Below are 23823 nucleotides of genomic sequence, written 5' to 3' on the forward strand. Positions count from 1 at the left end.
GTTCCAATAGCACTGAGATATTACTACTGATTAATGCTACTATATAAATAACATGCAAAATGGTGGAAAGCTTTAAGGGGGTTTTAATTCCTGCTTTTACTCATGTTAGCAGTAATTTTGCTATTTTTATTTTTATTTTTATTTTTATTTTTATTTTTATTTTTGCTATTGGTTTCAATAAGCTCTGTATACCAGACTAGCACTAATGCAATTTCATTAACTTAGCTGAATTGCTCCTTGTTTATAGCAGTGGAAGTGAGTGGAAAATCAAGGACAATAGAATAAGAAATAATTCTATTATCCTGCCCAGCAAGATTGTTCTGGGTTTAAAGCAGACGTTTAGTTTTAGCATTGGCTTCTCTGGTCACGTAAGCTTTTACACCTTTCCTTGCTCTAAACAGCTATTTTGGTGAGTTCACTTTTCGTTCAATCTTTCAACTCTACTCCCTCCTGCTGCTGGGCTTGCTTCCTCTGCCAATTTAGCTAGATTTGCTTGATCTAGCCTTACTAGATCAAGCAGACAACTTGTCAGCAATACAGGATGCCTAGTGGTCCACTCAAATGGCAACTGATAATGAATGTCAAGATTGCAAAAGTCCTTCAAATCTGAGTATTTCTCTGTGCCATCACGACATGCATTAAAAGCCCCAAAAGACAGCAGAGTGTGTGGGGAAGGTGAGCAACTGCACAAATCAGGCAAGTTTCTCTCACATCACACCAAAGACATCACCCATTCACCTATATAGAAAATACTTACTCTGACACATCTTTTTCACCTAAAGCAGAGATCACCAATGCATCCAGTCTGCCAGCACAAATTCGACCCACCTCATGCCATTATTAATGCCATTTTCAAAATGCGTTGGCTGAGACTTCACCTCTGTGTTGGTCACCCTGACATCATTCAGTGACCCACAGGATGCTGCAAATGCAACTCTACTGCCACTGAAGGAAAGACAACTTGTATGGACTCTAATGGAACTGGAGCAAGCTTCAGGTGAAGGAAACACCAGGGCAAGAAAAGTAATTGTACATGCCACTGATTCCTTTAACACATAGCTAGCCAGGCTAGACTGCACTTACTAGTAAGTTTATATAAATGTTTTAGGTACATTCTATATTTATGAATATATATGTTTTAGGTATATGCCGTATGTATGATTATACATACACAGGTAAAGACTGAACATATATGTAAACATGTGTATCTACATCAATATATATAAAACAGTTTACGGTTTTCCATCTAAGATCTATGTAATTGATAAAAAGCCTGTTGTTCCTAACTTTCATCTGGGAATGTGCCACTTTACAGGGCTAGATCCAGTCTCCGAGAAAAAATAACTTCAGAATAAAACTAGAGACAGATTGAAAACCAGCCATTGAGAAGTAAACTGGATGTGCACAAATATCACCACTAGTTATTTTTACAGCCAAATGTCCCAGTAAGATGTGCCGGCTGGAGTACTACAAGTGCTCAAACTTTTAAAGACAATGGCATGTCTCCACCCTCCTGATTCATATTTCTGCATGAAGCTCAGAGACTTGAACGTGCTACCTCCTCTGAGCCAAATTTCCCTCTGGATTCAAACTGCAGATATAGAGAGTTGGAATAAGTTATCCTTTGGAGAATAAATTAGTTACTGGCAGGACAACTTTGGCAGCAGCTTAATCTTCCAATCAGTTGCTCCACTAGCATTCTTTTAACCTGGAGAAAAGGGCACGTCCTCATGGGTCCAGCATTTCCCAGATTGAGTTTGTAATAAGATTCAGTTTGGAGGGCAGAAGATGTTGTATTTTCTGTTAAACAGATATGTTCCTTCTCCATTAAGGCCCACTGGGTTGGGGAGCTCTTTTGTTGTTGTTTTGTTTGGGTTGGGTTTTTTTTTTCTCTTCTTTGTGAGAACAGGAGGAGTACGAGAGGAAAAAGCCTAATTCAAATAACAACAGGATTTGAATAACTGCACATGGGACATTGTATCCGCTGTACCACATGGAGCAGCAGAGCTGCACTGCCTTACTTATGGGAAGTCACTGCCTCTCACCCACTCTATGGCTGCTGTTTCATTTCTTTCTCTGCTCTCTCTCATATGTCTTCAAAGCCTCCCAGCCACTGTGTCTCATTTGTTGAGGTAATCAGAGGCATGATTAGCCATAAGAGTTGTAGGCTACCCATTAGATGGGACTCTGACACTTCAGCTAATGTCTTACCAGAACGCAGGAAACAAAGCCCCTACCCCGTAAAGGTGCACACTATGATTCCCATAGCAGAGCCTCTGGTAAATGGCAGGCAGAACAGAGGTCTATTTTCATGTGCAGACTGGATCAGAGACACACAATGTCCCCCCCCGGGTATTGTTTGTTGTACTGCAAAAGCATCTGTAGATTCATGCTGCACACCCTAGCCTCACTGCCTGGTGAGTGGAGGTACATCTAGGAGAGGAATTCTTCTACAGTGAGATTACAGAGTGTATGTCCTTAGACACAGCTTGGGAAGTGCTGGGATCTGCTGACCAGGACTTCTTCCCACACCTCTGGCCAAACCCCTATGCCATGCCTAACATTCCCTTGGTCAGCATGTCTGTGGGTGCCCACCTTGCTTTTGTCTGACTCCACAGCAGTTCCCTTCTGATGCAGACCCTGCTTTACCTCTGGGAAGGTCTGCCTTCATCCTCTCAGTCTCCATCAGCAGTCTTCAACCAGTAATAAAGGGAGAAACACTTGCAGAGAGAAGCCCACATCTAGCCCAGCTCCACACACTAGGAACTCACCATTGCATACACACAGCATCATTTCCCAAACCAGGGGACTCCATGAGCCCCCTTCTAGCCCAGTGGCCTAAAAACCCAGACCACAGGCAGTGCCACTAAGGTGCCCACCTACACCAGCCTTGCTGCAGGCGGTGGGCAAGGACAGGACTCAGAAGGAGAGTGTTCAAGGCAGCCCACCTGCTAATAATGTGCTACTGTAGTGGTCAAGTACACCACATGTAGTGACTCAAGGAAACACAAGCATCCTCACATGCAATAGCAAAGAAAGGACAGTGTTCTCGAAGGGGAAGGAAAGTGGAAATCTTTTTTTTCATGCAGAATAACAGGACAAGGGGAAAAAAAGGAAAAGAAAGGAAAAATAATGCCTTAAGTCCGTTTTCTTCTGGGTTTGTTTCGTTTGTTTGTTGTCTGCTTGTTTGTTTTGGGGGTAATTTGCATTTATGTTTTTCTGGAGACTGATAATCAAGGAAGCAATAGAGATTTAACTATATCTGGCACTTGAAGAGACTCGTTGCTTTGCATGTACATACAGCTTTAAAGGCGGTTTGGTTGTGCAGAAGAGGTGTACAACACCTTCGTCACTGTTTTGATCTGGACATCTATTCTGCCTCTTCCCTTGTGCCATTCAGACAGCTTTTCGTACCCAAGCGGCCGCAAGTGTTTTCCCCTTCCAGGAAGTTCCGATGCGAGGCTGCACTGAGGAGGTCTCGGGGGAGAAGCAGCCTTCGCCTAGGAGTGCCTGGCACCCGGGAACCCCTTTTCGGCTGTGAGAGGAGCCTCTGACTCACAGAGACTCTATTCACCGCCCAGCCCCAGAGCAAGGGGTTTATGTCGGGCCATGTGACCTGAACCCTCCAACAAATCTCGCTCTTCCTCTCTCTTCGGTCCAAACAATAAAAACCCTCTCCTCGAAGTTTTAATAACTTGAGTGTGATGTCAGCCTCGCTTTTAAAAGGCATCGCAGGTCTTTATAAGCAGAGAATATTACCCTGCCCTGGGACAAATCCGAGGTGAGAGTTTTCGCTTCTGGAGCGATGGGGGACGTTTAAACCCCGGCCCCCGCACAGCAGCTTGCTGCCCCTTTCCGCCTGTCAGCCCGGGAATTTATTTTCGTGGTAAGAAGCAGGCATGGCTGGCGTTATCGGCAGGGATGACACAAGAGACAAACAAGAGGGCCTTTGAAATGGCCGGGGTTGGAGGGGTCCCCCTTCTTCCTCTCCAGGCAGTGACATAATTCATCTGGGGAGGGGAGGGAAAATACTCCCCGATATAGATGTATTGTTAAAATTGACCACCTCAGGAGCTACTAGGGAAAGGTGCGCGAGGGGGAGGAAGGTGGGTCAGGGGCTCGGGGGATGGGGGGCTCTCAGGGAGATGGGGGGTGCCCCTAACGTACCTCTGCCCCGGCAGGTGAGGCGGGGCCAGAGCCCCCATTTCCAGGAGCCCAGCGCCACCCAGCGGAAAGCCCGGGCCGGCGCCACGGTGGGCGGGGGTCTCCCCCGGGGCGCATCGAGGGGTCCGGGGGTCCCCGGTCGGCCCCCCGTCACGGGGACACTGCGGCTCCGACGAGAGCCATCCCGGTGCCCGAAGGGGTGAAGGGGGCAGGTTGCAAGGAGCATCGTTTTGAAACGTCACTTCTTCCCGTTTTTAGCTGTTTCCCCTCCTCTGTTGCGATGGAAGAAGTGGATCTGCTATGCCGCAGAGCCCTGATCAATCTAGGGAAGCAAGAAATGCTGGTGTATCTATTGTGGCAGTGAAAGTAAAAAAAAAAAAAAAAAAAAAGTGTATATATATATGTGTGTGTATATATATATATATATGTATGTATATATATAGATAGATATTTTTTTTAAAGAAGAAAAGTAAATCAAATGAAGGGCTTTTTGGCCCAGACTCTGTTTCCGAAAGGTCAGTGGTATCATTTTTGACGTTGATTATGTAGCTGTTCTGGTCTCAAGTATGCTCCCCCCCCCCCCCTTCTCCTAGCGTGGTGTGCGAGGATGGTATTTGAAAGGGAGGAAGTAGATACCGAAAGTGATGGCTGATGAATTGTCTAAACCCTTCAGGGACATTTCTTGCGGGGGCTCGGAGGCAGCTCATCAATAAAAGCCTCCCGGATGGAGGAGGGAAAGAGAGAAAGGGTGATGGGGGGGAGAACCCCGGAGGTGTTAGCACCCTCATCCTCCTCCTTTGACCATATGGGGGATCGTAGCAAACCCAGGGCTTTGGAGGGACTGATGTGAAAGGGGGGGGGGGGGCGGGGGGGGGGGGGGAAGAGGCGGAGAAGCAGCCTGTAAGAAAATACCTCCCCAGAGGATTTATAGATAGGTAGATAGGTAGACAGACAAGCAGATAGATAGGTGAATGTAAGCCCGGGGTTACGGTCTCCTGCCCCGGCATCACGATCCGGCCCTAACGGGGGTGGCCGAGGCGGGAGGTGGCGGGGCCTCGGCCGTGCCCGGCTTTTGGCAGGCCCCGCTCCTGAGGTGCGAGCTTGGATTATTACTTTTTTCCAAACTATGTTCGTAAATCATGCAATAATCCGGCACTCAGTAACTCGGCCCTACCTTTGAGTGGGTCGTTATGTTTTATGGGCTTTACTTAAAAATTAATGCAAACCTCTCACGAAAGGAGAAGGGGGTACTGGGGAGGGCGGGAAGGCGGGGAAAGGAAAGGAGAGAGTGAGGAAACCTGCTCCTGATTAGTGCCTTCCCCGTCAGCGGGGCAGGGGCTGCGGGCGAGTCCGGTTCCTCGGCCCGTGGGCACAGCTGCGACGTGGGTGAGGGGGGCGCAGGGCCGCCCGGAGGGACCGGGATGGTGACTGCGGACATCGCTCTAGGCCCTTCTTCCTCTGAACTTAAAACTAACCCGCACTCCCCTGGATGCTACCGAGACGCCTGTCACCCCAGCCAGCCCCCCCCCGGCTCTCCCCTCGCTGCCCACCCGCCGAGACCCCCTGCTTGGTGCCGCGGAGCTTTTCACGCGTGTTTCTGAGGGAAATGGATGCTGTTTGGAGCGGCGGAGGCCAGAGGGCGTGGGGAATGGAGGAGGTGTCCCCGGGAGTCGAGGCGAGAGGGAAGAAAAGCGCAGCCCTCCGCCAGAGCCGGGGGCACGGCTGTCTCCCTCACCCCACTGAAACTATTTGTCTGCCGCGAATGGTATGGAAAGTAATTAAGGTCGGCGCATGTATGAAAATTATTGACAATGTGTAAAGCCAGAAATCTCATTTGATCGGAATGTAAACTTGGGCGGGGGAGAAGCCAGTCAAAAACGTCCCGTGTGTTCAGATCTCGGGCCAACCCGTGTTTGCCCGTACTCGAGGCTGTCAGTGGGATATGCGGAGCGGTTCGGGAGGGGGGGCTCTCCTGACAGCCTTGCAGGGAAACGACGAACCCCAAGAGCCCAAAGGTCGCTGCTGGCTCTTGCGCGACCTTTACCACCGACACCCGACCTGGTTATGCTGGGTGGGGGATATCGGGTCCGACACCCATCTCTTTAGCACCGCCCGCCAGAGCCAGGAGCTGCCCCTAACCCTCCACCTGCCCGTAGCTGCCTGCTCCGCTGCCCGCGCTCTGCGGGCACATCGCCGCTCTGCTCTGATCTCGAAACATCCCGCTTCTTGTTTTATCCCGCGTCGGTCACGTTTTATTTACACCGACAAGAGGATGCTCGGAGACAAAAGAGTTTTGTTTTCGGTTGGGATTTTTTTTTTTTTTTTTACGTCAAAGATGTTTTATATTTTTGGAAGGGTTGTGTTTCCTTTTAGAGAGGTGACCTATATCCTGACCGCTGTAGGGGGTTTATTTTGATGCTCCGGGAAGTTCAGTCGGAGCTCTTTAGAGCCGGGAGGAGGTAAAATCTTTAACGTTGTCACCTGGCATAGGAAAAGCGAAGTCAACCCACACAAAACACTGGGTGGAAGTTCGGGGGGGCTGACACTTAACAAACCCGACGCTATTATTATATGCGGAGCCTATAATAGTTTTGATCGCCGCGATGTCCTCGCAGCTCCGAGGGGCTGTTCAACACCCGCAGTATCTGCCGGGGGGGCAGATCCCCTCCATCAGTCGGAGCCTCTGCGTTATGCCCCATCTGGGCCGCCTTCCTCCTGTGTCCCACCAGCCCAGGGGAAAGCATGGATAAGACAAGCGAACGGGCAGTTCGCTGAATCACGACAGACACCCCCGGCACTCCCAGCAGATCCCTGAGGCTGGGTGCAAAGCCCTACGGCTTTGTTAAACCCTAGTCTTAGCGAGCTCGGATGGAGAGTGGACACCTCGGGCTCGCAGCTCCAGCAGCTCCTTGGTCACAGCTCCAGTGCGGTGATGAGGGCGGGATTGGATGCAGGGGATTGCAGGTAGCCTTGGGGTGTTGGGGGGGATGGAGGGCCAATGTAGCAACAAAATCTTAGGCTGTAAGTGCCTCCCGAAAAGTTCAAAAGCTGAGAAACTCTTTTCAGCCAATTGAAGAGATCAAACGTCTGGTCTCTTCATCAGAACCTGTCTGGGAGGAAGATGTCTTCTCGCCTCCTTTGCCAGTGCTTGCACTTCCCCTCGGAGGGGTCCTGCGGCCCCGAGGCCAGCGGAATGCCGGCTCCCTGCCGGCACCCTCCCGGGATCCGTGGTCCTGCGTGTCCAAACACCCAGTTGGGTGTTGGCTCTTCTCCCACCTGCTGAGGCAAATTTCCCCCTGGAAAACACTTCCCTAAAGGCGAATAGATTCTTGTTTCTCGACTGCTTCTCTCCTACACTTTGTCTCTTGCCTGGTCTTTCCCTCCATCCTCGGGCGCTGAGCAAAGCTGCCCCGCACGGGAGAGCTATGCAGCAGGGAGGAAAAGGAAAGGTATGGCTCTACAATATTGGCGATCACGACCTTCATAGAGGCGTTCTGATCTCCACCAGGCTTAGCTTCCCCCACATCTAGGCTCTGCTGAACATTTTCCCAAGGTATCTTCACGGGAAGCCGGCCAAACCCACGTGGTGGTATTCCAGGTAATACTGTGGTAGCAAAACACTAGGAGATTGGTGCCGTCTCTGTGCAGGGGGCACGTCTGGTGATGCTTTTGGCGCTTTTTTTTTCCTTCAAGGTGAAGTAGGCCCTTGCGCTTGCACTGAATGTCCTTGTCTGCCCTTGAGATGAGAATGTCTCAACCCCTCGGATGCCATGATCATGTCCCCTTTTTCTCTGCCTCGAGAGCACAGAGAGAGACCGACCCTTCAACAGAAACTGAGAAGAAGGGTCCTGTTAGCAACCTTCAGAGAGACGCCTATAAAAAGAGTCACGCCTGTTGACCATTAAGTACGCAAAAAAAAAAAAAAAAAAAAAAAAAAAAAGAGAGAGAAGGGGGGCGGGGGGGCAAAAAAAGAAGCGGAAAAATCTCTCCAAACAAACATCGGGATCGCACGGCTACTGCCAGAGGTCCCGAGAAGTCAAGAGGTCCCGGGAGCAGCACAAAGGACGGGGCCAGACCTCTGCGAGTCCCTTCCCATTCCTGGCCTTTCTGCTCTCCCGGCTGCCCTCCTCCCCACCCCCGTTCCCCAGGCGGTCGCCCCGGGCTGCCAGGGCCGGGCTCTTCTCTGAGGCTGCTCTGCTCCTCCAGCTCCTTCAAATGCCCGCATGCCCCTCATGCGGAAAGGGGTCTCTGTTTGTCAGCCGCTGCAGATCGAGATCTAAATCCAGGCACCCTGAAATTGACAGTTGGAGGAAAATCCTCCAGGGCTTAAGGAAACGCACTTTTACAATACTGGAGGGATTTGTTTAAGTTTCAGTCTCGGCTTTAATTGAAAAAACGCTTCTCATCTGCAGGACCTCAGAGGAGAGGAAAGAGCCTGAAGTACGCAGTTAAAAAAGGGGAGGAAAAGAACAGAAAAAGAACAAAAACGGGGGAAAAATAGGGACTCAAAAATAACTGTAAACATTTATCTTTCATATTTGTCTCCCATTTTCTTAACTGGCTTAGTCTAACTTACTTCATTTAGCCCACGAAGCAAAGGGGTCTGTGTTATGAACATGAAACTGAAACCGCAATAATGAAGAGATTTCCTAGAATAAAAACGATGATTATAGAACAACATCTGAGTAACCAAATCTGCCAAAAAGTTTAATTTCCGTATACTTTGGTAAAACAAACCAGTTGTGCTCCAAAGCTGGGATCAGCTTAGAAATGGATACACCAACCAAAATAAACATCTCCACCAAACAGCAAATGCACTTCTGTTTAATCACAGGCATTTCAAACCACCTTTCAAAGTCTCAGGACTATGTCTTGGAGACTTTTTAATGCTGTTTCAAACAAGCGTCTGCTGCGAAGAAGAGGACGTTGCTAACAGGTAGAAAGTGGCTGACTGATAGTGTAACCCCCGATTCTCCTATCAGAGCTGCTGCAAGCCGCGACTGAAGCAGCCTGATGCTCCCAGATACAGGGCTGCCCTGCTCGGCTTTGCTCATCGTCTGCCCTGTTTCGCACGGTGGAGAAAGCAACGAATCCTTCGTGTATGGTGACATCTGTGTTGGCAACAAATGCCTCTTCCCTCTTGGCTAATGTTCATGATCAAAACTAACTGTCTGAAACGGGAGCAGGTTAGAGTGATGTCCAGGCAACATCTCTGTCCCTCTTTCCTTGCCTTTAATATGTTTAGCCTCCTGACGATCGCAGAAATTACTTGGACATGTCATCCAAAGGTGACATTCAGACAGACGTCTCTCCACGGAAGGAGAAAAAGCATGCTCGTTCGCCGATCTAGAGCGGGAAAGGATGTTTATGTATAAAAGCACGGATATTTAAAAAAAAAATATTCAGAATAGGTCGTTACAACGCGATCAGACACGTCGGCCTCCCTGACCCTCCAGGAAAAGAGATATGAAATAAATTAGAAAAAGATGAACAGATAGATAGATAGATAGATAGATAGGTAGATATTTCATTTTTACGATGGGAACAATTTAAATCGATGCCTCTGGAAAGGTAAACACGGTCTATCAACCGGGCGATTATTTTTTCTGTTAAAAAATGTGTAGTAAACATTGCCGGGCTTGGTAGTGTTTTTCTTAGCTGATCCTCAGATACAATCAAGCCATTTTCGGACACATTCCCATGTATGCAGCACTGGTGATCTGGAGGAAGCTGTCGACGCCTGTTCAGTTAATTTAGGTTTTCTTTGTCTAATTACTGTGGAGCTTAGGGAAAAGGAGCCGGGCTCAGGGCAGTAAACTGACACTTGGGCTCTGTGTGTGGTATCCAGGCAGTTTGATGGAAAAAGCCTGCTTCCACTCAACTGCAGGTCACTGTCTGGGACCAGCCCCACCCCCTCCCTGCCTGTACCCACCAGCGAGTTCTCAGCACGGAGCTGCACTGGAGACAGACGGACACAGAGACACATACACACAGCGCTGCAGGCACGCTGACAACGGCGTCCCGCTCTGCCCGCGTCCTTCCCACCCCTGTGCCTTTGGTCCAGCATCCCTGTCTGCTCTGCCCCTCTTCCTTCCGCCGTTCTCCCTGCGTCTCCAGTTTGATCCTGGAGCCTCCTCCATCATCTGGGAGCGGGCCTGTGCCTCCGCCAGCATCTCTCCTCCCTCCCCCTCCGGCACCCCCCTTCCTGTAGCAAAATGTGGGCCAGCACGCGTGACCAACGCTGTACGGGGTGGGGGGACACATCCCGGGGAAGCGGATGGGGCCGCATCCCTGGTTCTGGGACTCGACCTCTGCTGCCTATCAAATTAATTGCGTTTTATATAGGGGTGGGAAAAGCTAGCGAGAAATATTAAAAACTGGAGGTGTCGCAGGCTTGAGGAGCAGCAGGCACCCTGCCTGGGGCTCCGTAGGGAGGGCAACCCCCACCACGCATACATGTCCGCACCCGGCGGCATAAGTACCAGTGAGCCCCGGGGCGCACCGGCGGCGCTGCGGACTGGCAGCCGCTTCCCTTGGCTCGGGGCTATCCCTGAGAGCCCCGGGCAGACCGGTGCCTGTGGGAACGAGGGAACCCCAGGGAAGTGGTAAAGGGTGTCCCTGCGGGCTGCGGGGCCAGGGCTAGTGCCGCGGCAGCAGCAGCAGCGCCTCCTGCCCAGATGAGGGGTGGACAGAGGCCAGCTGGAAAGGGGTGGTCTCTCTCGTTCACCCTCTCACTCCCCCTTTCTCTGTGCTGATTTCTCGGCAGGATTCAGGGGGGTCTGCGAGGAAAGGGGTGGGGGCAAGAAACGGCAAGAATGAAGGAACTGATAGGCTGTCGTCTGTGCCTTTACACACACACAAAAAAAAGCATTTATGAAAGAATAACAGTGGGAAAGAAATTAGAGGGGGGGGCTCCTGCGCTTCCTCCCATTGACGGATTAGGCTGCTGGATGGTCCCCAGGTGGGGGGCAGAGGAGGAAGCGGAGCGGCGCTGAGCGGAGCCTCTGCGGGAGGCGCGGGGAGGGCGGGGGCCGTGCCGGGGCTGTGCTGGTCCATCCCGCCCAGTGCCTGTCTCCGGAGGAAAGCAGAGGAGCCATTGCGCAAGGGACCACGGGGACGGATGAGCAGGGCGCTGCCGCCGCCCCGCAGCCGCCCGCAGCTCTGAGGAGGTGCCCGGAGGACAGAGGCTCCCACCGCCCCCCTGCCTCTCCGCTCTTCCCCTGCGGGGCATCCCCCGCCCCGGTACCCACCCCGCCCGGCTCCCCCCCTTCCCTCCCAGCCTCACCCCACCCTGCCCCATTCCCCTCCCTCCGTCAGATGACCACCGAAAGCGGCCAGCAGCAGCTGGAGCCCCCCGTCCCTCTCCGCTCCTGCAGCCCGGCTCCCGGAGCTCTCCAGATGAGCCGGCCGCCCTCCTCCGCCCTGGAGACCTCCACCTCCTCTTCCTCCACCTCCACCTCCTCCTCCTCCTCCTCTTCGGCGGCGGCGGCGTCCTCCAAGAGTAAGAAGGCCAGCTCGGGTCTGCGGCGGCCCGAGAAGCCCCCTTATTCCTACATCGCTCTCATCGTCATGGCCATACAAAGCTCGCCCTCCAAGCGCCTGACCCTCAGCGAGATCTACCAGTTCCTGCAGGCCCGCTTCCCCTTCTTCCGCGGCTCCTACCAGGGCTGGAAGAACTCTGTGCGCCACAACCTTTCCCTCAATGAGTGCTTCATCAAGCTGCCCAAGGGCCTGGGCCGACCGGGCAAGGGCCACTACTGGACCATTGACCCGGCCAGCGAGTTCATGTTCGAAGAGGGCTCCTTCCGACGACGGCCCCGCGGCTTCAGGAGGAAATGCCAGGCGCTGAAGCCCATGTACCGCATGATGAACGGGCTGGGCTTCGGCGCTTCCATCCTCCCTCAGGGCTTCGATTTCCAGGCGCCCCCCGCCTCCCTCGCCTGTCACTCCAACGGCTACAACCTCGACATGATGCCCAACGCCATGGCCAGTGGCTATGAGGGACTCAGCGGTGGCCACCACGTCCCGCACATGTCTCCCAACCCTGGCTCAACCTACATGGCCAGCTGCCCTGTGACTGCCAACGGGGACTATGGCCCCGACAGCAGCAGCAGCCCAGTGCCCTCCTCGCCGGCCATGGCGAGTGCCATCGAGTGCCACTCGCCCTACACGAGCCCTTCGGCTCACTGGACAACCTCGGGGGCCTCGCCGTACATAAAGCAGCAGGGCCTTCCCGCCGCCAACGCCGCCTCCTCCGGCATCCACTCCAGCGTGCCCTCCTACTCTCTGGAGCAGGGTTACCTGCACCAGAGTCCCCGCGACGACCTCTCAGGTAGGTACCTGGGGGTTCTTGGGGGAGGCGGCGGAGAGCGCCGCGCCGGTGGGGGGTTTAACCTGCGGCGAGGGTTTGTCGTGGGGAACCCCCGACCTTCCGCGGCGTAAGAAAGAACAGGGGCATTGTCTGCGAGAGGGAGGAAAATACGCGTGGGTTGGAGCTGCTTTGTTTTAGGAAAGGGTGGCTGTCTGGGAGGGCTGTGGGTACGGCTGCGAGCATCCCTTCTTCTTGCCCAGAGCCACTGAGGAGGGCTCCGAGGAAAGCCCGGCTCCATCCCAGCACCGTCCCGGCTCCCTCGCTGCTGGCACGTCCCCCCCGGAGCCGGCGACATGTGCGCGGCAGCAGGACCGGGGCGGCCCAGCTAATCCGGGCTGCGGCTTCCCTTAACGTGGAGCGCCGGCAGGCATCGCCGCTGCCTCGGTAAATCGCGGTCCGCGGAGCCGCGGCTCGGCAGTAATCAAAAGAAGGCGTTAAATGTTATCCCCTAACCCTGAGGCGGACGGAAAAAGAAAAATAAAAGAAAAAAAAAAAAAAAAAAGAAAAAAAAGGGGGGGTGGGGTAAAAAAAAAAAAAGAAAACAAAACCCACCGCGTATCTTGAAAAATGCGAGAGAGATTAAAGCGGATCCAGCGTATTTCTGCAACTGGAGGCAAAGAGCTTTCTGGTCTCTGTCTCCCACCCCCCTACACCCCCCGGACGGTGATCACACACAATGTCTGCTCAGAAAAGTCCGAGCACAAAAATGGGTAAAAGATGTTGGGCTCTTAAGGGGAAATTTTCCAAATAGCCCTTTTAAACGTGGGTCCCGGAGGTTAAGCAAACAAAGACAGTCTGGGCTGGACCACACCGAAGAGGATTTTAGCCTGACTTAACCCCTATGAGAGCGGGGTCTTGTTCAATTTTATGGGAATTTCAACAAGTAACAAATACAGGCGACCTTCAGCTCTGGGTCCCTCCCGCCCCCTCCTCGGGTGCCTGTCAATCACTCTCCTGTCCTTCGGTGAGCCCTGCAGCCTGCCCCGGCCTCCCCACAGCCGGGGAAACCGCTCTGGCGTCGCAGCAGAAGGGACTCGGTGTTTTGGAGGAGAGCCAGCGGCTGCGAGAAATAACCCCAAACCCCAAATAGCCTGGTGTGGTCCAGGGGAGAGGTGGCTGCGAAGCGGTCGCCGCCTGACAAGCGTTTTGGCGCGGGGAGGTGGCGAGGACGCTGAGCGTCCCCAGCTGGGCTCCCCTGCGCCCGTGGGGCTCTGTTGCTGGGGTTTAAACCCACCTTTCGGAGATTTAGGTCGTGGTTTTGAGGGCCGGGGCGAGAGGCCGAGGGTTCACAGGGGCATCTGTGACCCAGTGAAATACCTGCCTTTACCGTTAGGAATTTCTGCTTTGGTTTGTTGTTGTTATTCGGTGGTTTTATGGGTTCGTTTTTGTTTGTTTATTTATTTATTTATTTATTGGTTATTATTTTTTAAATTTCCTTTTCCTTTCGTTCGGATTTTCTTCTTTCCCTGTTTTACCCAGTGCAGCCCCCATGGGGCCAAGCGTGGCGAGGGAGTGGGACTGGCCCGGGGATTGGGGCTGAAAGGTGCCTGAGCCATCCTCCTGCTAGGCGCCCGAGGTGGGAAAGGCCATTCCTGCAAGAGAAATTTTCAGCACAAGAGCACAGGGGGAGAGAGCAAGGGCTCTGATCCCCCTTAGCCTCCACCACGGCTTCCGAGGCTGGGGCTGTTTAAGTCCGAATTGTTTCTGTTCAAGGACGGGTAGACATGCAGACAGTTCGATGGACGCTTTCTTAATGCCCACGAAGAGTGTCCGTTTCCATCAGCCTAGATGTAATGCCACCACTTAGTAAAACGGCGTTTCTCCACTTATTTTCTACAGCTTCAGGATCTGGGCCCACGACTTTAGTGGAAGCCGTCCACATTCTTTGATTAACAGAAAGAAAAACCCGAACCCTTTATTCTTTTGCGTGGATCCAAACCTCATTCGTGTGTGCCATGTAAAATCTCTGTGGAGCAAACGTTTTAGAAGAGTGAAGGGAGATGGGGAAAACTGCTCCGAGCTCGTTCATTCGTATTTATTACCACCAATATTCTTTCTCCTCCTCTCCTCACGAAAGCGGTTGCTAGTGAATTTTGCCTTTCCCTTTCTCTTAGTTAATTGCAAGGTAAATTCGGTGGCAATCGCTGCTGATCGGTCAATAATCCTCCAGTCAAGACAGCGACAGGGCTGACTTCAAACCTTGAATTTGCATCAGACCCAAGAATAAGAGAGGAAAAAATTGGAAACAGGAGGCTCGGTTCTGCTAAAAGGATTTTGAAGCTGGGGGGTGGGGGGGAGAAGGATTTTTTTCGCACACTATTAAATCCTGCTAAATGATTGAATCAGGATTGTAATAAAGTGCCCCGGTTTATGGTGAGCATACCAGCAGGGTTATTAGAAAGCCGAGGAAATCCAGCGAAATAATCACTTTTATAAAGTGAGCTCTGCGGGGTGAAGGAAGGGACAGTGCCGGAGGAGACGGGCTCAGCGAGCCGCCGGCCGCCGCCGCCGAAGGGCTCCGCATGCCGGGAAAGGAAAACCGGGATGGCTCCTTCTTTTTATGTTTTCTTTTTCCTTTTCCCACTCTCCTGAGCTTTCTTTTGATCTTCCCACCACCCCCTTTTTCTCTTTCTTTCTTTCTTTTTTTTTTTTTTTTTTTTTTTCCCTTTGACCTTAGTCAGATCTGACAAGATCCCGCTAGCCGAGTTTGACATCCACACGCCAACCCAAATCCCTCTCTGGCCCTATCTGCTCCGCGGCCCTTGCTCAAGCGGCGCGCTCCTCCCGCCGAATTCAGTAGGAGACCTGCTAGACGACAGATCCCAGTACAGCCCTACAGCTCTGGCCGAGGAAAGGATCTCCCACGAGACCCGCGAACCTTGTTCCCTGAAGGGCAGCTTTAGGCTGTGGTGGGAAATGAAAATGGGGATGTGCAAGGTCGGTGCCAGGGGTGTACTTCGCTTGTTGATGACGAACTGTAGGGTGTCTTCGGTCTACATCTTATGTTTAAGACACTAGAATAGGCGTGCGCGCTCGTACACACACACACACAAATAAATACAGTCTCAACACATAGACGGATTGTGTTTAGAATTCAACCTGCAGCCATTCAAGTCAAAAGCAAAAACCTCCCAGGAACGGGATGGGGAGGGGGAAGAGTGAGCAAAGACAGGAACCAGGTTCCAATGGCTGCGGCGCATCCAGAAAACCATGCATTCGGCATCGCTTCCTCACACGCACACGCTCTCACACTTCACCCTACGCCGCGGCTGACCTAACTGTGCCCGCAGGCAGAGGAGTCGAGCGCCAGCCGTGCCTGTGCCCCCGTGGGAGGGAGGGACGGATGTATGGTGGGATGCTCCGAGACAGGGTGAGCCCGGGATGAGGCCGTGCATCCGGCGGCGGGCATCCACCTCCGCCGCCGCCCTTCGCTTCCCGGGCGACTGCCGCACGGTTGTGCTGCTCCGAACCTCTCCGTGGAGCGGGCACAAAGGGTCATATGGGCGGTGTGGGTCTTCGCGGGATCCACGTCCTCTCCCCGCACGGGAGGATGGGACCCGCCGCTCTTCCCTCCCGGCAAGCGTGGCAGGCTTTCCCCCGGGGAGCGCCCCGTCGGCTGCTAGAGAACCCAGAGAGGAGCTCCCAAACCTCACGGTGGGGAGCGTGGGCCAGGGGAAAGGAGGCAGTGTGTCAGCCCTGTTGCACGCACCCGCTGCTCCCTGCAGGTGAGGGAAAGGGCTGCTCCCTCCAAGTAGAGCCACCCGACTTCTGAGCATCTCTTCTTCTTTCTTTTTCTTGCAGTGGGATTGCCTCGCTACCAGCATCACCCTTCCCCGGTGTGTGACCGGAAAGATTTTGTTCTCAATTTTAATGGTATTTCTTCGTTTCACCCGTCCGCTAGTGGATCCTACTACCACCATCACCACCATCAAAGCGTCTGTCAGGACATCAAGCCCTGCGTGATGTGAAGACAGCGCCCCAACAGAGACAATCAGGTGGCATTGAACAGAGCCGAGGAATAGACGGACCCACGCAGATTAAATATAATGTGCACTCTGATAGCATTGATAGTACACGAGTCACTTAGCAGAATTACCTAAGGAAGTGGTGTTTTTGGTCCCCCTCTCTCCCTTGAAGGACACGTACAGCCGATATAATTCTCCAAAGCTCTTCCTAAAAGAAAAATGCCTTGTGTGATGTGTTGGGTATGGTGGGCCATAAGTGTCCTTATGCCAAGTCTGACCACCTTAATCAAAAACCACCTTTCTGTGACCTCCTAAAGAATCGAGCTTTGGGAAAGGGACAGTTCAATATATTTTTATAGGAGAAAGTGCCTTTGAATAGGAAAAATAAGTCTCCTAGCTCAGCGCCTGCGAGGACTCCCCCTTCCGTTGCTGCTTTAGCAGGAAATTTACTTCTTTATTTTTGTCTCTCCCTGAACCCCACCAAGGACACTTTGTGTGGACTTCAGCACCGACCGATCGATATTATTAAAACAGTATTGTTTAGCCCTTTCGCGCATAGACTTTAAGAAAAGTTCCTTTTTTTTTTTTTTTTTGTTTCCAGTATTGCAGCAATACAATGTGTTGTTTTTTATTTTTACAAAAATTGTTTTCTACCACAATATTTTTTAAAAAAGTATTTTAAATAAATCTCGTGTATACTCACACACTATTGCTTTAAAAGGAGAATATATTTGCACTTATGTATACTTTTTACAGTTTGCCAAAATATTTTGATGTATAAATTTTTTTTTTTTTCCAATAAAATGTATATAAACGACCATGCACCGGACAAGCACTTATTTTCTCTCTGCTCCTTCTGAGTAAAATCTTCCACCCCAGCATCTGAGATCGTTAAAGCTGCAACCTCAAATCCTCCAGCCGCTGGAAGCCGAAGAGGGGAGTGAGCGGTTGACCCAAGGAAGCCAGTGCAGTGGTCTCTGGGCTACACCTCCCGCTCTCACCCATTTCCCACCCTGCTTTCTCCCGCTGCTGGGGTAGGCTGAAATAACGGCGGCAGTGGCCGCAAAAGCAGCAGGGTCTAGATCGCCTGCTCCTCCTCCCTTCGGGGGTCCCCCGAGCCCGAAGCGCTCTCCCTGCTCTTTATGGCTGGCTCCCGGTGTCCCCATGCATCCGTGTCCCGCACCGTCGGATCCCTCTGTGCCCCGATGGGGCTTAGCCAGGTGCGGGGGGCAGGAGCCCCTGTGCAGCGCGCAGGGAGGACAGGTCATCGGTGAGGGGCGAGAGAGTTCAAAGACAAAACCGTGGCTTGATAAGGAGAACGGGGAAGCACCGGGAATGCCGTGGTCAGTGAAAGGCGCGGAGGAGGGGAAAAAGAGACGAATAAATAAGAAACAAAATAAAATAACAAAGGGCCCCAAAAGCAACCCAGGCAAAACAATCTCTGACCCCGAGATGCTGCCGGCGGTGCCCCGCGCTGCCGGGGGCCGGGAGCTTCTTCGCCGCGTATCCTGAAGAGTCCACGGGCGGGCCTGCTGCCCGCTGAACCCACCCGGCACGTCCCGCCTTGGCCAGGGGGTGGGCACTGCCAGGGCCTGAAAGCTGCCCTGCGTGGCCCCGTCGGCGGGCGCAGCTCTCCGCCACCCCCTCGCTGCTTGTCCCATCCCATGAAGGGGATGGAGGCTCCCGGGTATTCCAATGAGCCACTCAAGCTGGGGCTGCCCCGTCACACTGGCTTGACTGCCCTCGGGCCCGCGCCCGGGCCGTGGAAAGACAGAGAGTTTCATCAGAATGTTGTATGTGTACATAGATATATAGATGCAATCATACACACAGAGATATAAAATCATATCTATGTAATTATACGTAGAGCTAAAACTCTTCATCCTTTAAAATACATATTTATGCTCGAACATGCCCTTTTCTTCCCTGAGCTTCTCAGGGCCTGTGATAAATTATAAAGTCAGCCTCAGAGTTTGCTCCGACCACAGTGCTGTGTTTACATTCTTTCCAAGGCAAGCCTGCATGGTCGTAATTTATATCCTAAACACTTGAACGTAACTTGTTTACACAGGAATGACAGGACCTCAAAGAGAAAAAAACTGCCTCTGGCCTCCTCTCGCCCGGCCCGGCGGCGGCGGCGGGGCGCCAGTGCCCTCCAGCGGCCCCGGCCCGCCAGCGCCCGCCCCGGTGCTGGCACTTCTATTTGTGCCCCCCCGCTTCTGAATGCCGTTATACCCCAGAAAACGGGAGTAACGCTCACACTTGCCGATCTCCTGAGAAAGGGGAAGCATCTGCTAGGGCATCCTTCAGTTCTGGGTTTTGGTCTTCTCCCGTAACAATTTAAGACTATTAAGGTTTCCTTTCCCTCGTTAAAGCTTCCCGAACAAAGGGTGTTTCAGAAGCAGCGCTCTTTAGACACTGGTATGTTTCTGGGTGCTGTCAGTAAAATGAGCCCAGTTCTCCCTTTTGAATTTAAGGGTGACTTGCAAATGACAGGGAGGAAAAAAGTGGCCAGATTTTTAAGTTAATTTGATCTGATTTTGTTTTGATATTTTATTTTATTGCAGTACCTTCCACCCTAGGAATTCAGCTCTTGTTTAGTCTAAAGAACTCTAATGGCCGCAGAGCCAGTGGGAGTCAAGACCAAGAGCTATGCCCCTGCAAGGACAAGGTATTTATGTTTTAGCCATACAGTTAAAAGTTCTTTGCATCTCTTTACATTTGTTAACAATCAGTGAACATGCCCAAATACTTCACATTTTGGAAAAAGCCCCCAACCCTCTTTGTTAGAGATCCAGCACTTGAGACTTCTAATCAAAGCACTAGTGATGCAGTGCTCATCTCTGAGACTCTGAAAGACTTACAGCATCAGAGAAAGCTGAAATTTCTGGCGTTAAAACCAGAAATCTAGGTGTATATATTTAGTCAGATCATCGTGGACAAGGTAAGGGGGGTATACCTGAAGTTGTGCGTGTATTTGCTAGTCAAGCTGTAGGGAAACCTGTAGTTGCTGTGCTAAAATGAGCATCAGTTGGTATAAAACATGTGAAGGGCTGTGTCTCTGCAGATTTCTTAGTCATAGCTCTTTTCTATGAGAACAGTATCTTCTCTTCCTCTTTATCATTTGTTATCTTCTCTTTCCATTCCTTGCCTACAGACATGTCGTTGACTGCTTTGTCCTCTATGTGTGGATTGCAAGATGCTTAATTGATGCCTTTTTTTCTTTAGCAATGCTATAGCCCAAGTAGCACCCAACACCAGTCATGCAATTCCACTGAGTCTCAAAATCTCATCATCGCTGGCTTGCACCTCGGGCTTCAGCCTGTACAACCACTCTGTACTTAGAGGTGAGCACAAAAGAGGATAAGAGCAAATAGCTTCCAGGTACACTTCTGGTCTATTCCAGTGAAGAGCTTATGTATCAAAAAAGCTGCATGAGTTTTTCTGACAAAATCAGTTTTTCTAATGCATTACTAATGCATCTCCCGCAAACCTTGCCTCACTAATGACCTCAGACTGCCACAGCTACGAGGAATCTACAATTAAATTACAAATAATTAGTCATCTAGACTGATGGCGTAGCTCACATTTGGTGAGGCGCTAAGGCAAATGGATTGAATGTAGACTAATCCAAACATTTCCATTATTAGAGCACACTAGGCAGAGTTTCTGCAGGATGGGAATGAAATCATACTGGAGTGCCTCAAACAGTTTGCGTGTGATCCGCTATAATCTTACATATATATTTTCTCCATTCTCTAGTTTCATCACAGTCTTACTGCCTCAGTGGAGGGATTTTGCTTGTGAGGGTGTTTATATTACACAGAATAAAACCACTCAACCACTCCAAAACTGGGATCATTTGAACAATCAATTCAACATTGGCAAAATTAGCCCAATGCGGAGATATCTTATGTGGGATGTTGAATTTCTAGCTGGTAGCTGACCAAAGCATTCTTTAAAACAGTCAGTTTATCAACACCGTTAAATCCCCTTGCCCATTATTCTATTAAGACCAGCACCAGATTAATATCTTGCTGTGTTCTGGCTCAGCTGGCAAAGTACTTTAAGCCAACCCAGTATTTTCAGTTTACTGTGAGAGTTTTACCCTGCTTTGGAGGCAAAGAAAAGTAAAGATTTAAATAATTTTTGTTTACTCAATAAACTTGATTTTGTTGAACAAGAAAGTTTTGCTTATAACAAATGCATGAGGTAGTATTTAAATAAGCCTGTTCCATAAAATGCTAGGTATGTTGCTTAGGCCCTGAGAAAGCAAGGTGCTGGTTTCGATTATAATTTTAATATACCTGAGCTTGTCAGTGCTCCCATTAAAGTCAATGGGATTATGCACACGCTTAAGGTTAAAAGTGCTTTGCTGAAGAAGGGTGATGGGACTAAAATGAAACACTAGAGGTTCCTCCGATTTGCTGCAGCTGAGCTCTGTATAAGAACTGGAGTAGAATATACCTGATTCATATACAGGATGAAAATTAATTCAAAACACACTTCAGCTTTGAATAGAGATGCATTTTACAAAACCTGCTGGCATTAATCTGCATGAAATACTGCCTTAGCTAATAAGAACACCCGGGCTTTATTTATATATTGAGCCATTTGATAGATACAAATGAAGAAAGAGGTAAATACAAGCCAACATATTTTTGAATAAAAGCCCAGAGGTTCTCTCAGAGTTCAATGATCTTTGTGTCTAGATTATAAAGAATTCAGAGCAGCTTCGTGTGACTTGCCAACTACTGAATAGAGCTCCAAAACATCTGTAATATTAAACAACTTCAAGCCTCCTTTTTATGCTTGTTTTCATCCAATAATGATTTATAGAACTCTATTGGCTTCTTCATTGGTCATTTCTAAAAAGAGAGATGCTGGGAAGAGAAGAAGGTTTTAAAATTTTTTGGGATACCACTACCAAACTGCAGTTGGAATTAAAGGTATTTTAACAGTGGATTTAGATTTATTTAGGAGATTATGGAGAAATGTTAACTGCATTACATTGGTTATTTCAAACATCGCAAAATGAATTTGCAGCATTGTGCGAAGTACCATGAGGCTCACAGGCAATTTGATGTTTTCAGGGTAATTAAAAGAGACTGAGCTGCTTTTGAGGAACTGATAAAGGACAGATTTCCTGGACTAGATCCCCACTGGTAACATTTTATTTGCAGTAGAGTTGCAGCCCATTAATTCTCACTGTCCAAATATAGGTAGCATTAGTTTAAATTAGAAGTTTTATAACTGATCTAGCTGAGCTACTGAACTCCTTTATGTACACAAACTTATCTCATTTTCAGAGACCCTCTTTGGATTGGTTTATACCTGTCCTGATTAACATATACCAAACACATTTTACTCAATGAAAAATCTGTCCGTTTTATTTTTGTATCAGTTCAAACTAGTTTAAAATTACTCTCTGAGACTGGGTTTCATGCACAACAGTTTTCCGAAATGATGAAAGGTGTGATTTAGTTCAAACTGCATAACTGGTGTTTATGGACACTCCATCACTGTAATCCCTCGTTTATACACATACAGCTGCAAGCTGCACCAGTACGACTAACTTTAAAATGGTATCAGCTCCCCAAAGCTGACTGAAACTAAACAGGGCAGTGTCTGTGACTAGGCAATCCTTATGTTAAAGGCCTGGAGCTTTTCCCTGTGAGACAGCTGAATGTTAGAAACTGGATCCAAAGCATGATGGAAGGTCCCGGACAATTTTACTTGTGGAATCAAGGCTTTAAAGTCAGGCCTTGGGCCTTCTTGCATTCATGATTTTTCATCTGGAAGTTTCTCTGCCAGAGATTTGTTTACCACTGGTGGCTTGCAGAGCATTTTCTGGTGGCTTAGAGACAGCTATTTGGTTACAGGACAGTGCCTCTCATCCTTTGTGGTGGAGAGAATATGAACAAGCAGGATGGGGAAGATGCAGTGAAGATTACAGTCAGCACCATGATTCACTCTCTTAAAAAAGGAATAAAATGCCTTCATCATTAAAATTGCCAAAACACAGAAATGTTTCCAGCCTCTGCCACATCTCCTTCGACATGTGGTAGCCTCTCTTAGTGCTGATAAGGTTAGATGGTCGTTAATGAAGGGAGAGCAGAGTTGTTAACTTGGGAGGACAAGGAACACCAGAAAAGCATTGGAGGAAATATACTTTGATCTCAGGTGACTTAACAGGCAGAGCTGTAATAGAAAAGATACAGATACTGGGGAGTGATGTGAATACTATCAAGTCAGGGTAATCATTAATAGAAGAGGTGCACAAATAAGGTTAACTTCTGCAGCAACATGGGAAAGCTCCACTATGTAACTATGAAAGGCAGAATTACAAGGTCCTTTAAAAATAAGCATCCAGCTCTGCTCCTCATATAATGCACTAAATCCTGTTTTCACATATGAGAAGATCCCCTTACTGTAGTGCACCCCTTTTTCCCTTCTGAGGCAGAAACAGAGATGCTCTGCAATGATTTACAAATACCCATGCTGATATGCGAACTGGGACACTTGAATACATTAATATATTGGTTTTGCTTAGTGCGAAGCAGCAAGAAACGAACAGGAGAATAGCAATAGCTCAAGATAAGCGACCTCCAGTAAATCAAGCAGAGGCTTATCCCAGGACTGCAGAGGAGCAAGGGGTAGGAGGAATCGGCTTGGCTACCAATTGAAAGTGTCCAAAATAGTCTGAACAAGCACAACCAGGGTGCAGGACTGCCAAGTTTCTCAGCAGGCTCAGAAGGTCTGTCAAGAAAGCAGTAGGAGCTGTTTAGGGAAACCTGTCTGACACAGAGGCATGTGTGAAGCAGCCCAGCCTTGCTACAGCAGTAGGCAGTGTGGAGACATGTGCAGAGCTGTAATTTTTCAAATAGCTTTTATTTCTAGAAGCATTATTTTTTCAGTGAAAATCAATGAGCAGCCTGGATTCCAGAAGACTATGCTATCCCTGTTACTTGCAATTGAAGACTCCCCCAGAGATGGCAAATGCCCAGCCCTGCAGACACCCTGGGAAGTGCAGCTGGCCTACTACATGTCTCAGCAACCTCCAGCGAGAAAAGCCTTATCTTCCACCCAAGATAGAAAAGGGACCACAGCTCTGTGCTTGCCCTCAGTAAGACTGTAACTAGGACAAAGATGGACCTCAGCTGGAGCAGTTGGTGCCTGATGTCACTGTGTTTGTTAAGGTAACAACAGTGAATATTCTGGAAGGTGATGACAGCAGTCAAAGCCTAATCTGGCCAAGAGAGTGTGGAGTGATATTCTGCCACCATGTGTTAGCCTTAGACCTCTGATATTTTCAGTCTTCTT

General features: G+C 50.0%; 1 protein-coding gene across 1 annotated transcript; it reads left to right on the top strand.

Annotated features, from left to right (window-relative positions):
* Positions 1 to 11319: 11319 nt before the first annotated feature.
* FOXF2 (forkhead box F2) lies at positions 11320 to 16503 on the top strand (the record flags this gene model as incomplete). Its single annotated transcript, XM_080610779.1, has 2 exons — positions 11320 to 12496; positions 16337 to 16503. The coding sequence occupies exons 1-2, from the start codon at positions 11482 to 11484 to the stop codon at positions 16501 to 16503; spliced, it is 1182 nt and encodes a 393-aa protein (XP_080466905.1). The 5' UTR covers positions 11320 to 11481.
* Positions 16504 to 23823: the final 7320 nt, after the last annotated feature.

This window comes from Psittacula echo (genome assembly GCF_963264785.1).
Source record: "Psittacula echo genome assembly, chromosome: 2".
Taxonomy (NCBI): domain Eukaryota; kingdom Metazoa; phylum Chordata; class Aves; order Psittaciformes; family Psittacidae; genus Psittacula; species Psittacula echo.